This window comes from Chamaea fasciata, unplaced genomic scaffold, assembly GCF_029207755.1.
Source record: "Chamaea fasciata isolate MVZ Bird 193981 ecotype frontalis unplaced genomic scaffold, bChaFas1.0.hap1 SCAF_1, whole genome shotgun sequence".
NCBI lineage: Eukaryota > Metazoa > Chordata > Aves > Passeriformes > Sylviidae > Chamaea > Chamaea fasciata.
In genome coordinates this window covers 139,941,127-139,956,848 of record NW_027094086.1, presented here as the reverse complement: position 1 = coordinate 139,956,848, position 15,722 = coordinate 139,941,127, and the positions used below count along the sequence as shown (strand labels likewise).

The 15,722-nt window shown below is 38.3% G+C and overlaps 1 protein-coding gene across 15 annotated transcripts in view; it reads left to right on the top strand.

The window, feature by feature from the left end:
* The window catches only part of PARD3 (par-3 family cell polarity regulator), a 445,231-nt gene that overhangs the window by 182,036 nt on the left and 247,473 nt on the right, over window positions 1-15,722 (top strand). For 11 of the 15 annotated variants that reach the window (XM_066200202.1, XM_066200148.1, XM_066200138.1 and 8 more), the window contains one exon: window positions 12,506-12,637. The exons of the other annotated variants lie outside the window; for them this stretch is intronic. In XM_066200202.1, coding sequence (XP_066056299.1) covers window positions 12,506-12,637 — 132 coding nt within the window. The remainder of the gene's footprint in view (window positions 1-12,505; window positions 12,638-15,722) is intronic. 15 annotated transcript variants of the gene reach the window in all.

Sequence of the window (15,722 nt, the reverse complement as noted above, 5' to 3'; positions counted from 1 at the left end):
TGTGTCTGGCAGAAGGGATTTATTTCTCAGGGACAAATGAGAGAGGACGTCTTACTGGTGTTTGTTTCATTTTGGGTATGAAGAATTTGGAATGGCAGGAAAACGGGCAGGTGCCCAAGCTGAGATGAAATGAAGAGGTGAGAGTGCTGCCATGCACAGAAGGCTGTGAGGAGCCAGGACATATGCCAGCAGTTCTGGGCAAACAGAAAGGGAAAAGGGTGCTGGGGAGGAGGAAAAATACGGGCTGTTGGAAGGGTCCTACTACTGTAGCTGTAGTGCTGCCTGTAGTTACTGGGATAAATGAAATGTGACACCAGGATCTTCTGTGTCCCTAAGAAGAGAATGACCAGAGAGAGACAGAGTGTGCTTTGGAGGGGCCTGAGTTTGTCCTGTGAAGATCTGGATGTGTGTTGAACTTGGGATACATTTCTGTTATAACAAAGCAGGATGTTGTGATGTGAAATCCTTGCCCTAAACTGGGCGTGCATTCTCATCCGTTTTTCAAATCATCTGATTGTAAAGAAACATTGTTTTTATTATCAGGATATCATAATATACCCTACATACTTAGAATTGGAATCTCACATAATTTCTACTTTCTATGTTTTTCACCTGTAAGAGTGACTGGACACCAAGTGTTTTTTGTCCCAAGGTACTAATTTATTTACAGAATTAATGATTATTTACAAGTTATTGTAGTGCTGTTAACTGTACTTAGCTAGGTAATTCCTGACCTAATTCTTCCCATGAATGGTTTCAACCAAATAAATAGGTCTTCCCATCTGTAAAATATTCACAAAATTGGCTCCTGATCACCTCCAGCTGATAAATTTGCTTCTTGGGATTTACTTTTTAAAATTTGAATATTAAAATAATTTTCAGATACTTTTGTGTGTGTGAGAGAGACATGTCTGTATTACTTAGTGACTCATAGCTTGACCTAATCCTGTCTTTTGCTTCCTTGAGCCATTCTAATGAAAAAAGACGAAATCTGTAAGTAGAAATCTCTTCTCAGAGGCCTGGAGTAATACCTGATTTGCAAGGTGTAATTTTGTTTGAATTGTATTGAACTGTACAGGTGAACAGACTGTACACAGCTGAATCATATCATGTGTGCTTTTTTCCACTGCAGTAAAACTGTTTTTTGGTATTATTGTTTTCTGAATAACTGTTAATTAATAATTCAGTACCAAAGCCTATTGGCTTAACTAGCTGTCCTTAATAGATGTGAGCTGCATTAATGAAAATCATGTTTCTTTCCCCTTAGATGTTGTGTTACAGTATTGGAAGAGTGTAAATGCAACAACCAGTTACATTGCATCTTATAATTGTGAATTAATTATTCCATATATTTTCAGTGTGGTTTTTTAAATTTACAACTCCATTTGTGGTGAGGAACTGTTTGTCATTACAAATTATTTACCTGCCGTGATCCTGCTTCTCTGAAAGACTGAAGGCTTATCCAGTTAACCTGCCTTGCTTAGTGCAGGGGTACACTGTGGATAACAGGCTTATGACAAACTTCCCACTGTGACTTTTCTGATTTTGATTCATATGTTGCCCTGTCAGAGGTAACAACATTGGTACAGCAGAAAGAATTGAAAATGTAGGTTAAAAAGGAGAGCTCAAGAGGGAGAAAAATGTTTGTGCATGGGCTTCTGTGCCTCTGGCTCTTGGGTTCACCCACCTGCAGCAAAGCAAATGGCACAAAATGTGCTCTGTGGGGTGGATCAGCAACAGCAAGCACATAACTCAGTGTACTTGGCACATCATTTTGTAATTGCTTTTTTCTTTCGCTTTTTGTCTTTGCTGTTTAGTCAACAGCCAAATTTATTGCTTATTTGTTGTTAAATGTGTTTGTACATATATGTATTTTGAGGTGGAATATCGCTGTGCCTTGTAGGAATAATAATTTTCTATAGGATATGCTTTCTCCCTGCTTGGAAACCTAATTTTTTTGGACTCTGTAAGCTGCAGAGAAAGAATTTGGAACTTCACGTGAGTGCACTAAGTCTCATCTAGCAGCAGTTACCTTACCTGCAAATCACTGTGTCTCCCACATCTCCTATTGCAGATAGTTTTGCTGTTCCTGTGGGTTGAGACTGATGAGTACAAATTTTCAGATTGCTGGGTTGCATGGTTTTATATTTATGTGAAAGATGCAATGCTTTCTAATCCTCTTTGTGAACATAATGAAAAAATACTTCTCTAATGAAATGTGTTAAGATAGGAGAAAAGCATACATACGTTCTTTGAAAAGCTTCAACAACAATGGCTTTTCAGTTTCAAAATCAAATTTAAAGTGAAAATTTGTTTCGTTTACCTTGAAGTCCATATAAGTCCTTGAAGTCCACAGCTTAGTGAAGTTTGTTTGGTCACTGTCACCAAAGACATGGTATTTCAGTAGAGTTTAAGTATAATTCTGAGGATTGAAGAGCCCTGTATTAGAATTGTTTGTTGGTGTAATTTTATAGCCAGGTAGTCTAAATGGCAGAGTGTAAATCTGTTAAATTAACTAGGGAAGGTTGTGGACTAAAAGACTGGGCATCATTCTGGGAACCAGAGACCAAAGTGTTGCAGATGTTTCTTGGGAGCCTTAGTCTGGTTTTGATTCCTTCAGCAGGGAGGTACTGTGTACATGGTAAACAGTATTGGTAAAGTGCTGTGATACAGATAAATCTGCTAAGGAGAAGATCGGGATATCTGCAAAGAGCTTGGCATCTCTCCCAGGAGAGGTTTTAAACCCCCACATGATGAACAGAGCTTCCTGCTTTTGACCTAAAAATGCAATGTTTTAAACAGAAGGTCTGAGGGATTCAGTAGCCATGAATATTTCTTCATCCAGGTATATTGGAGCAGGGTTTTTTTTTTTTTTCTTTCCTTTTCAATGATATAGTCATGAGTTTTGTCACTTCAGATGTGACTTTGCATAGACTGAGGGAGGGGAGAATGAGCATGGGTTATCCGTAGGTGATGAAATAAAGTGTTTTAATATGTAAAATGTTATAGAGAGATTAATGGAAAGTCAAGAAAACAGAAGTTATATGCATCAGTTTTCTTCCTTTGTGATAGTAACTAGTTGCTGCCAGCTTGTTGCATGGTGATTAAATAGTTTAGAGGAATTGTACCGAAGGAGAGTGCAATATGAAATCAACATAGTACGTGTTGTTTTTGTCCTGGGTAGTGTGTAAAATTAACGACTTTCACAGAATCACAGTTCAGCTGAAGTTGAAAGGTTCCTCTGGAGATTGTCAAGTCCTGCCTGCCTGGTCAAAGCAGGGTCAGCTAGAGCAGGTTACTCAGGTCTGTGTCCAGTCAGGTTTTGAGTATGTACATCTCCAAGGATGGAGCCTGCACCACCTTTCTGGGCAACCTCTTCCAGTGTTCGATCATTCTCAGAATAAGAAAGTTGTTTTCTAATGTTTTGATGGATTAATTCTTATTTCTTCCTGTGCCCTTTGCCTCAGGTGCTTTCATGAGTACCATGAAGAATTGTCTGACTGTCTTTAGCAGAGTAGCTGGTGATATTGTAATCCAGTGAAAACTTTATGAAAGAGCTCAAAATTCCTGACTTTCAAAATGTGAAAACAAATATAATGTTTCTTATCATCACCAGTAGGTTGGGAATAAGAGACACACAGTGAAAAATCCTTGCCTAGTGCAGTGGTAACAGCCAGTGTGCATCATTTGATGCTATGCTGTTTCGTTTGCTGAAGACCATGAACATGGACAGGATTCAGCTGTTGGCATTTAAAAGTCAGTCATGACCACATGTAAAGCATGGAAAAAGCCAACAAAAACCCCAGTAAATCTGAAGTGAAGGTGTAATTCTCCATCTCCTTTGTTGTTTTACCCCTTTTTGCTCCAAGTCATCTGTTCGTGGATGCCCATCTGTCAAATCTCCTCTCTGTCCCCCTAAAGAGACAGGTATTAGTGCAAGATCTGAGAGCTGGTGAGTTTTTTCCACTTCTGCTCTCAGGCTGAGCAAGTCTGTTAAACACACTGCCTTTGTTTCTCATCAGTAACGTACGAAGAATGTGTGTTTGTGTCCCAGTGCTGTGCTATCCCATGTCTCGCTCCGAGTGATGGGTGAGGAATGTCTGGGTGAGCAATGCCTGCTCCATAGGTGAGGGGACACGGTGCTGCATCATAAGCTGGGAGTGCCAAGGAGGGTTGGGATGAATGAGGCTCTTACTCGTGAGAAAGGAGTGGTGGAATGTGCACAGGTGGTTTGTCTTTTCACTTCAGTAAATGCAGTGTGCAGCACCTCTCTGAGAGCCACTGGATGCTGTACTAAAACCAGAAAGCTCTCAAGTGCATGGTATAGGACAATTGAAGACTTTTCCTCTGCCATTCTTCTAAGTGAGGGTGTACTTTGTAAATTCCCATGTTTAAGTGCTCACCTCTATTGGTTTTATTTTTTAATGTTTTTGCAGCTCTCCCTTGGTTTGAGGGTGAAATACTGGCCCCAAAAGAGTAGTTGATAAAAGGTTGAGTAAGTTTAAAAGGAACCCCAACAGTTAGATGTTCAGGTTTAGTGGATTTTTTTTATTTCCAAAGGTTAGAAGCACATATATGTTCCTTGGTAATAGCTGGATCTGTGTTTTGACCTGCATTCATCTCTTTAGTTGTAACCTACAACCATGCAACAATATACACTCGTTCAAGACCTTTGGCAGATTAAAATATTTGTCTGTCTTGCTTTCTGATTATCAAGGTTGTGTATTGGTGCAAACCACGTTTGGATTTTGGCTGAATTTGTAGCTTGAAAGAAAAAAAAGTTTAAAGTACAAATCATGCTACAGGCTGTGCTTCCAAACCGTGTTCAGACATGAACCTGCAAGTTTTTAAACAGTGACTATTGCATCATTTTTTGCTAAATTTGTTGCATTTTTAAATTCACTTTTCTCATCTAGTAATGAATAAAGACAAGACAACCAAGCAGTATCAGAATAAAATTCACTCATACGTGGAACTAATCAGTGCAAAGGAGTAGTAAGGCCGGGGAGGAGATGTTAAGCTTTAGTTAGTGGGGGAAATCAGCTCCAGTAAATACAGGAATTCCTAGTCACCTTTTGCACTACTTCTGTTATGACTGATTTTGAGGCTGAAACAGAGGTCACTTAGCCTGGTTTTGTTTCACAGCCTGATGGGATGATCATTGTGTGCTACCATCCAGTTTTATTGTCTCTTTATAAACAAGCTCTTCAGCTGTTGTATACAGATGTCCAACTTAAGAGCATTGCCTGCTGAGCACGTGAAGTAAATGAAAGACAAAAGCTAAAACCATAAGATGAAGAAAGATGGGGAGCTGTTCAGTGTGAGGAAGACCAGTGGGACTGCAAGGAGCTGAGGGTGTGTGTGCTGCTGTAAACTCAGAGAAAAGAGAAATGCCCGTACAAGCCCCTGGCCTGCTTCCTCTCTGGGCCTTTCTCCATGGAAGGATTTCCGGCTGAGGTTGGAAATAAATTGGCAAGTTGGATGAGGTGATGGATGCTTTGCTGGGAACCCAGTGGAGTTCCTGGTCCATATCTTTCCAAATGGAGGAGGGCAGTGGTGTGGGTGACACTGAGGAAGAGTGACGGGTTGGGCTTGTGCAAAGGTACCACAGATTTGGGACATTGCCTTTGTGCTTCTGACCTTAAAAACCTGCTCTTCTCTGTGCTGGCCAATGTAATGAAGAAAGGGGAAAATCAGTTCCATTAGTTGGAGAGGACAGACGGGTTAGCTCATGTCCCGGCCTCCTTTCTTCATTTCAGAACACCAGATGCAAGTTTCTAAACATACAGACAGCCAGTTGCAGTGTTTTAGTGGTGCGGCCAACTAAAAGCGTCTACTCGACACTTAAAAGGCTGCTGCTGGTGGTTTATAAGATATTCTTCATTTCAACATCTAAATATAAGGTCTTTGTGAAGTTTCTTATATCTCTTTGTTTCCTGTTTCTATTAGCTTCTCAAATATATTTAATATTGGCATACTAGATGTTAAATCCTATTTTCAGAGGCTGCTTTGAAATGAATTAATTAGCAGCTTGTTTTTCCTTCTTTAATTTCTTGGCTATCTCAGGGAATCAAATGAATCATGTCAACACTTAAAATAAACAAACAACCTCACAAATTATATTTTCTCTAAATCCAAATTGGCATAAAACATATAAATTTGGGTACAGAAGCAAATATCTGGTGAAAGAGGCAGGACTGTGCATAATTATATTATTGCATTTAAACAGATACCCATAAAGATTCATGTATTATGTGGATATACATAAAAACTCTACAGATGCTTTTAAAGGGGCACAGGAAAAGTGAACACTCACTTGAATGAAAAATAGTGGAAGGGGAAATGGTTTTCTAAATATAATGTGTAGAGGAGTCAGAACTGTAGCTTCATGACACTTTGACTTAACCAGTTCATTTGTTTTTCTCTAAAATGGAACTGTGGAAAGCCATGTCTTTTTAGTTATGCTTACAGAAATAAAAGCCAGTTTCTGAATTATAATTACTGAATATAAACTGCTGTATGTTATTTGAATTGTTTTACATTATCTCTTGTGGAGGTTTATTAGGAGATTAATAAGTACAGAGTGAAAGGAAGAAGCAGCTTCTTTCTATCCCTTCATCTGAGAAATAACAGCACACCCTGGAAACTTCTGGCTCTGCATGTGTGTGTGCAGAGATCATGACATTTTTCATTTTTGTGTTGTAAACAAGAGAGATCAACAGAATGTTTTGGATAGGCAGTATCGTGTTTCTTAGTTTACTCTTAATTTAGCCCATATTCTTCAACACTGTATGTTTACATATAACACCACTTGCACAGGAAACTGTTTGTTTATCATGGCCTATAGTTATTGCTTTTTTTTTGAGGTCAGGCCTTGCTTGTCAGTCAAAGGATAACATGGAACATATAAATTGGAATAGCACAACTCTGGAAATTTCTGAACGTAATGTGATAGAACTTAAGCAGAACACTTTTTCAATTGCTTTTCAATTGTTTTTTTCCTTGTTGGCATCTAATGAGCTCTTCTAGAAGCATAATACAGTAATTTCTTTCATGGAGCTATACCGAGGGTCATTTCTGAGACTAGTCTTTCTGAAAATATCCAAATAAATGTGGACTGGTCATTCTTGTCATCTATTTTCACCAGAAATAGGGCATGCAAGTTCTTTATTAGACTAGTGTATTTGTATCTTCTGCAAATCAGTTTTTACCAGTTGGAAATGACCCGTGTTCCGGGTCAGAGCTGATAGAAGACATGAAACTGTGGTAATTCTTTAAAGTGGGAGTCCTCTTTTACTTCACTCCTTGGAGAGTGGCCTCAGATCAAAGGTTTCTGATACGGGGTGATTGTAACTCATTCCTTCTTCTTTACATCTTCTAAATGGCTGGGCTGTGTCTGCATTATTGCAGCTTCGAGGGTCATGTTCTTCAGTATACATCAGAAAAAGAGCAACCTTGGAAAACTGAATCTTACCAGGAATAAAAGGAAGCTCACCCAAGCATTAGTGTCAGTTTCTTAAGATGTATGGATAGATATAGGAAGTGCCTGGTACGATTAGTTTGGAGGTAAAGTACTGACATTTGGGTGAAATTGTTGTTAAAAGATGCTGTGCTAATAGAGAGAACAGTTCCAAATCTGTCATCTGTGTAAGTAGGGTTTTTTTAAAAATGGAATTTCTGTTCATGCAAAGCATCTTTTGGGTTAAGTAATTCTACATAAGTAATGTATTTTCCACGTAAAATAGACATTATTTGTGCAGCCTTCTTTTTTTTTCTTTTTTTTTTTTTCTTTTTTAGAAATGGGGATCCATTTGGTCTTATCCCATATTTATTTGTCTAAAATCCAGTTAAAAAGCAACCACGAAACCTCAACGAAATAAAAAACTCCAGGAATCTATTTGCTAGACCATGAGACAGCATGGAAAATGGGTCTATGTGTATATTATTTCATTTATAAGCAGATGTTTTCATCAGACAGAGTTACTTGCATAAACTGTGTGAATGTTTTGGTAATTAATTACAGCTTTTAGCATCCTGTCTGAGAGTGACACCAAATAGTTCAGGGTCTAACATGGTCAGAGTGGAGCATGAAAAGAAAAAAGAACAACCTTTATAACCTTTATAGTGATTCAGCCACAATAGTTACCCTTATAGACATGAACTTGCCCAAAGTCTTTCAGGTGAAATTATAACCTCAAAAGACTAAACAAAGCTTTTTCCATAATTTCTCATTGCATATCCTGTCTCAGTCTGAGGCCATCACATGGAACTAAAATCAAACAAACAAGCAGCCTTTTCCAAAGTCCATAGGATATGAGGAGAAAGACTGGATAGCAAAAAGTGATCAGTGCCCAAAATGATCTCTCTTCATGACTGTCCCAAAGAACATGTGGGCTATTTGCTGTAGAAATAATTAAAGCGAAAACTTGGTTTGCATTTTTGATTGTCTTGCAGAGAATTACTTTGAAGAGGTCTTCAATGTATTTTATGCCTATTGTAATGCTGTCTAGTATAGTTTTGTTTTAAATAAGGAACCAAAATTTGCCACACGAGGCATTCAGGAGGTGAAACAAAGGGAAAATCCAGTTTCTTCACTATTTGGGAAGTAGCAAATGATTTAGCAGATGTGGAATTGTCAGCACACCGTGTGGAGAGTGTTCTGGTTGGGTGGTGATGCTGGGAGTTTGCAGGGCTACAACTGCAAGTTAAAATCACAAGGGAGTTTATGCAATGACAGCTAGTAATTGAAGTGCACAGATCATTTTAATGTGTCATTTTATCTACAAGCTGCAGAATCTTTGATGAGATTCTTGTTATATACTGCAAATCATCTGAAATTAAAAGTATAGTAAAATTGCTTCATTTTTCCTGTCCCCTTTCACCCAATCCTCCAGCAAAACCCCAGAGGGACACCGTGCTGAACTAAATCTTAAAGTGTTAGATTATGTGTCCTCATTAAAATTACTCCAGAATGCTGCAGTTAAGTGTAGTGGTGGTATTATGACTTGGCAGTTTTAGTATTATATTGATCAATTTCCATTTCAAACATGATAAAGCTGACATGGCCTGTAGTCCCCAAAGATGTTTGGGAAAGAAACTTCTTTTTAAAAAATTAAGGCATTTAATTGTAACTGATGATGCATGTCAGCCCTGGTCCCAGGAGGGCTTACAGCTGCATTTCCAGAAGAAATGGGAATTCCCTGTGTGACCCTGATGGCTTCTGTACCATGAAGTCTTCTCCTTTATGGTATTGTAGCTAAAAGTGACACACACCTTTTTCAGCCGGGTGTTGGGAGCATGTGTGCTAAAGCTAGATCATGCTGAAGACAAGTACAGCTTTCTGGATTAGCAATTAAGTATTTACCACAAAAAAATCCCAAACCAAAATGTATTTTAAAAAGCAGAATCACAGCTGGCTCAATAAATCCCAGTGTCTAAGCTGCAGCGATGTTTTTCACCTGTATCTCTATAGTTTGTCAGCACAGCTATCTTTGAATTAGCTCTGGCAATCTAATGGAAACCCCTGCAAATATGGGGTTACAGGTAGCCAGGAGCACCTTAAGGCTCTGTGGTGTAGGTGTCTGTGAGAAGGAAGGCATGTGGCAGTGCTGAGTGCTGATCCTTCTGCTCCTGCTCTAGCTTGGTGCTCGTCCCAGTGCTGTCACTCGTGGGGTACAGGGAGAGCTGTTTGCCAAAAGCAATGACAGAGAAAGGAGTGGAGGGGCTTGTCTGTGCCAGGTGGATCTTCTAATATTTCACTCTTTGGCTAACACCAACATGACTCTGTCTGTGATTGCAGCACTGGTATTTTATTCCAATCTAATAATAGCACTATTTTGAGCCTCTGAAGAAAGGTGAGAGGTGAAAGTGCTGAGAAACAAAAAGAGTTCCAGAAACCACATCTCTCTACCATCCAGCTTTTGTTTCTGCTGTCAGAAGAAATTGCTGAGTGACTTGGATGTCTTCTGTGTAAAATGAGCTGATTTAAGTCTTAGCAGGAGAAAGGCAATCTTCTACAGAAGTGGGCTCCAAGCAGAAATATTTTGGTAGGTGGGATGAATGTACTCTTCCTGTCAGCACAGATAATATTAGGCGTAAACTCTTTGCAAAATTCTTGATATTAGTATAGATACAGGAAACAGAGGCCTAATTTAATTATCTTAGCTTAGATAATTTCACTTACTTTGAGTGCTGTGATACTTGAGACTTTTTACAGCACAAATTTCCAATATAAACTTTGTGTAACGTGACTGTTCATTGTGTTTTTGAGACCTGGAGATTGAATGATTGAAGAACAACACATCCCTAGATGAACATCTTTCCTTCTCTCTTGCTCTTGTGAAACACTCCTGTGCGGGCATAATGGATGCTGTGTGGAGAGAAGTCTTTGTGTTTTATAAATAAAAATACCTTTCTAAAAAGTTTCTGTTGAACATAGTAAGCGGGAATCAATGAAAAATGGAATTCTCTATAAAGTAGAGAAATACAGAAAGCATCTTGTTTCATAGGAAGAAATTTCTGTTCATTCAGACTAGGTGATGGTCTGTCAGGTAGTGGGTTATTGTTAGGTGACAATAATGCATGCACAAACTGTATGGGTGGTTTTGTGCATAAAATGGTTTTTCGTTATTTCTTTGTCAGATTCTGATTTTGATGTTACACCTGCCCACCACTTTGAACAAGAGAAATTGTTGTTTTGGCTTATAGGTACTGTGCCACCCCTGTCACCTGAAGGGAAGAATAAGAGAAGCAAGAGGGAAAAATCAATTTGTATGTAGCATTCCCTGGCTTTTGTGGCATTTGCTGTACAAAGCTGACTTCTGTTTCCCCTTTCTAAGCAAGACAATGAACAAGTTTCTAGTTTACTGTGTGGTTAACCAGCACTGGAATTCTGAATTGTTTTTAGTTGCTAAAATACACAAAGTTTTTTCCTCATTTGTGGCAGGGTAAAGTAATTTATGATGATTATTTGTTGGGCTGGTTACCTGTGCAAACATACTTTTACGTGGTTATCTTGTACTGGATGAATTGAAACTTTAATGTCTTGAAATGGAAGGCTTCATTTTGTACTACAGTGTCTTTCAAGAAGGCGAGTTGTTATCAATTAAGAAAAGCTTAGGTTTGATATGTCTGGGAGAAGACTGGTCTTGCACAGAAAGCTTTTAAAAACTGCTGTATTTTACAGTTATACTAAGACCTGAATTTCTTAGCAAAGCCTGTCATATATTTACAAGAAATAAAGTTGTGAAGAACAATTGTAAGGGAATTGATGCTGCGTCTAGAATATTGGACTAATATTGTTCCAGGCCAAAGAAATATCAGTATGGCAAACAGGGAATGGAAATACTCATGCTGATGGAACAAAGTATTGATTTAAGAGGGGGGTCAAAAAATCTGTTCTGTGCTATAAGTAAAGAATATAATAACTTTTAGCTGCAAATGTGCACTGTTGTTTGTTTATTATTTTAGAGGGTTTTGAGATTCCTAAAGTGGTAATATTGCAAAATATGTAGGACTACCATCCTGCTTTAAGAATAGATACTCTCTCTAAATTATCTGATTTGGCATGAAGATAAACAAATATTGACTTGAAAAAATGCTTCTGAAGGAAGTATACTTATATATATTATAGTGTATTTATAATCCTCTTCTGAAAAGCTAAGCAGAATTTTAGCTCCATGTACTATTTCAGTTGGAAGGAACTAAGCTGTGTAATCTATCAGTAACACTGACTTAGGCTAAAGGTAACTCCCATCATTAAGAATCTGCCAAAAGCTTTTGTTGGCTTTTAGTGATCAGACTGGGTAAGGACTAATAACCTTTAGAAGCTGAAGAATTTGTACAGCTTGTAGGAAAAATGTGCAGACAAATTCATCAATTAAAAAGAAAGAGAAAAATTATCAGTCTCAGTAGGATCAGTGTATCTCTGTCAGCACAATCTCCATCTGCTGCTGTTCTACAAATGTGACTGTATTTGTATACCTTCAGGCATACCAGGCAAAGCATTATCATGTGAAATAATAAATTCAAGTTTTGAACTCTGCAGCACGCTATTCTGGTCTAAAGGACAGTACCTAGAGCACTGAGACTGCTTTGATTGTAAAACTGATTACATGCAGAGACTTGAAAAAATTATACAGTGGCCGTGGTGGTTGCTGAATGGGTACATTTGCTCTCAGTGAGAAAGACCTGAGGAGAGTGATGCTATGAAAACCTTGCTGAGTATGTACTTGGGAATCTGTGCACTAGAGGTTTGAGACTGGAAAAAGAGGAAGGGAAGCATGAGTGGGTGGAGGATCTACAACTCCACCAAGGCTTTATTTGGGTGTCCCTGGCATTAAGGAACAGGAGCTGTTGCCCTTGAGTGGCTGAGCAATCGTGCTGTCCGTGGGTCCAGTCCTTGGGTCCAGTCTTCCTTTTGTATTCGTTTAATAACCAGCTGCATTGTTAATGTGCAAGGACTGGTTGTTTTTTATAAGACACTTTTTTGTTTCTTTTAAACTAGAAAGATGAAAACTACAGAAGCCTACCACGAGATACTAATAGCTGGTCTAACCAGTTTCAGAGAGACAATGCTCGTTCATCGTTAAGTGCCAGTCATCCCATGGTGGACAAGTGGCTGGAGAGGCAAGAACAGGTAATATATATGTGTGTATATATATATATATTACTTTATCAGTCTAATCTTTATGCTACTCCAAGCTATTACAAAGAAGTGTATTCTTACCTGACGTGGGCTCTCTAAGCAGTATAGAAGCACCAGAAGTATGCTGACTAAATTTATATGGGATTCCTTCTGCTTTAAAAAACCCTTCATTAAGACTGAAATGGGCACCTGAAAATCATTTAATTTTTGAGTTCATAAACACATTCCTATAGTAAATGGAGTGCTGCTGGTTTTCACAACTGATACCAACAGGGTTATTTGAATTAGTATTATTTTGATAAACACTCTGCCATTGAAATCCAACAATAATACTGCGTAATAGCCAAATGTGGGTCAGTTTTGGCACTGCACTTTTAAATGCTTGTTATTTTTAACATAAAACATATTACATAAAACATAAAACATATTAATTATAAATTTTAAAACAGTATTATATTTATTTAGTTTATATTTATATTGCTTTTTATCTTAGGCTTTTTTGAGACACCTAATAGTTCCCATTTGTGGTTGTTTTTAGCTTATTTATTTATTTCTTAATTTATAATAAGCTGGTAGTCACAGAGCTTTAAAGGTTTTAAATTCAAATTACCTAGCAGTCACTTCATGTCTTTGTATATGCCTGAAATTTTCAAAGAAGTGTCTTCAGATGTATACAGAAAATGCATCTTTAATATGGAAATTGGAAATACAGCAGCAAGCTCTTATGTAGGGTAGTGTGTGTGTAGTATTATTACCTCATTTTTCTTCTTTATGCAATGTGCCATGAAAATAGTGAATTTTTACATTGAACAAAAATGTACAAATTTTCTATTTTACAGCAATAGGACATAAACCCAGAATTTGCTTTTTGCAGAAGAGCTTCAAAATGAAATTTGCTGTTTGATACAGCCCAGGCTTTGTTACACTGTACTGTGTGAATGGAGGGAAAGGTTTATAATCCAACATCAGCCTGGTGTCCTGGCACTGATCTCCTTCACCCACAAATCCCTTACTGATATTTGAAGTTTGGCATTGCCAAATCATAGTATACTCCAAACATTCTTTATTCAAGCCCATTCTTAGTTTAAAAAGAGCTTAAATAATATCACAGAGTATAAAAAACCCCCTCAACCTCCTCTCAAATGTGAATTATTAACTATTTTTATGCCTCGTAATTGTCTGCAAAATAATTATATGTTCTATGAGAAAAATCCTGTCTTAGGTCTTTCTATTCTTTCCTCTGCACATTTAATGCCGGTATTCCTTCCACTGCTGTTTTCCTTCAAGAAGATACAGTGTTAGGTTGGATGAAGTGAGGTGCTGTCTTTGTATCAGCCTGTGTTGGAAGGGAAAGTCAGTCCCCAGATTTGAAGGCACCTCCTGTGTCGGTTCTGCTTGTTTGATGTTGTCAAGGCATTTTTCCATGCATCATTAGATTTGCACTAAAGCAGTTAATGAAACTGTTGTCTCAGCAAAAGAAGTTGGATTAGAAATCTTAATAGTGATCATCTTGTAAAATGTTGCGTACATGAAATTTTAATATATTACGTTTTGTGTTGAACTTTGTGTTGATTTTAGTCTCTGAACAGCTTAACTAGTTCAATTTGTTCACCAGTTAGGTAAATAATTTGCCAGTAGTGGTAGACTGGAAGCATATTTGTTACCAGAGTTAACTGTTCGCAGTTTGAAATTGTAAATATGTTGTTTCTTTAGAGCAAGTTCTCTGCCTTTTGTTTTTGTTTGTTTGTAGGGGTGTTTCTTTATTAAGAGAGAGGGTTTATTCTTTGAATACATTAATGACTCCACATGTACCTGGAAGATCAGGATCTTTTTGCAATTTCATATCAGCAGGATAATTTATTAGACTGAAACCTGTTCAGCAGGACACACACGGGAAAGAAGAGTCTTTTGGGAGAGTGGGACACACTATAGAGAAGGAAGGAATGGCCTGGTAGGGGATGGAGTAGCTGCAGATGGAGATATTCTTCCACACCTTTTGGCATTTTTAATATCTTCTTCAGTATCCTCTGATATGGGTTGTCATTACCCATTGGTTAAACCTTCCCTTCTAAGAAGGGGAAGCTGATGCAGCGAGGTTGCAGTCAGGCATAGTCAATTAATTTAGCAACTTCCAGTGGTGTTCCTGTGTCCTTGGCAGAGCTGTGGAGGGGCTGGAGTGCTCTGTGCACCCTGCCAGGACGTGCATAAAGAGTAGCAGACAGCAGGTCTGGCACCAAGGGTAAGGCAGCAATAGTGCCAAGAAACCTGTAGGGCAGAACCCATTACAGATACCAGGGGTATGAGCAGTCCTGATCTAACCTGCCTTTATGGCTCTTCAGAGAAGGTAGTAGAAAACATTGGGTTCATCTTGCAGACTCCAGAGACCTTTTGCTGGATGAAGACTCTTCTGTCAAATTATTTCTCCCTAAGCTGGCCTCATCTCTTTCTTTTGAATATAAGGCAAGAAGGAATTCCAGGGTGACCTTTGTCACCTTCTAGCATAAATGAACATTCACTGGAATTACATTTTGAAAGTGTGATATGCCAAAGAAGTACAATTATTTTTGTGTGGACAACACCTCATTTCCTCTAAACAGCACGAGGGAGCAAACTGTAATTCTGTAGCATCACAGCTCATTCTGAAGATGAAGCAAGAGACAGAGTTTCTAGGAAACCATTATAAACCACTGTAACAGGGATTAATAAGGGCATAGAATTAGGTATGTTCAAGTAGGTGTTGGAGAAGCAGTTCTGTAAACTTGACTGGGTTTTAGCACCTAAAAATGAAGGAATGTATGAAGCCCGTTAAAATTTCTGGCAGTAATTACTTTTGCTCGTATCTGTTCAGTTTTACTTGGGCTCTAGTAAATTAGAGTGATACATCAAATAAATGGAAAAGATTGTCTGGTTTATGAGTGCTTTTAAGGTCTTCTGGTTGTATGTGTTGGTTAGCTATATCTGCCTAGCAATTGTTTCCAGTTAGTTCCAGAGCCCTCTGGTTGCCCACAGGGCAAATGATCTATCTGTTTCTCAGTATTCTGGTATTCTCAAGCCCATGAGAAACTCTCTACCAAAG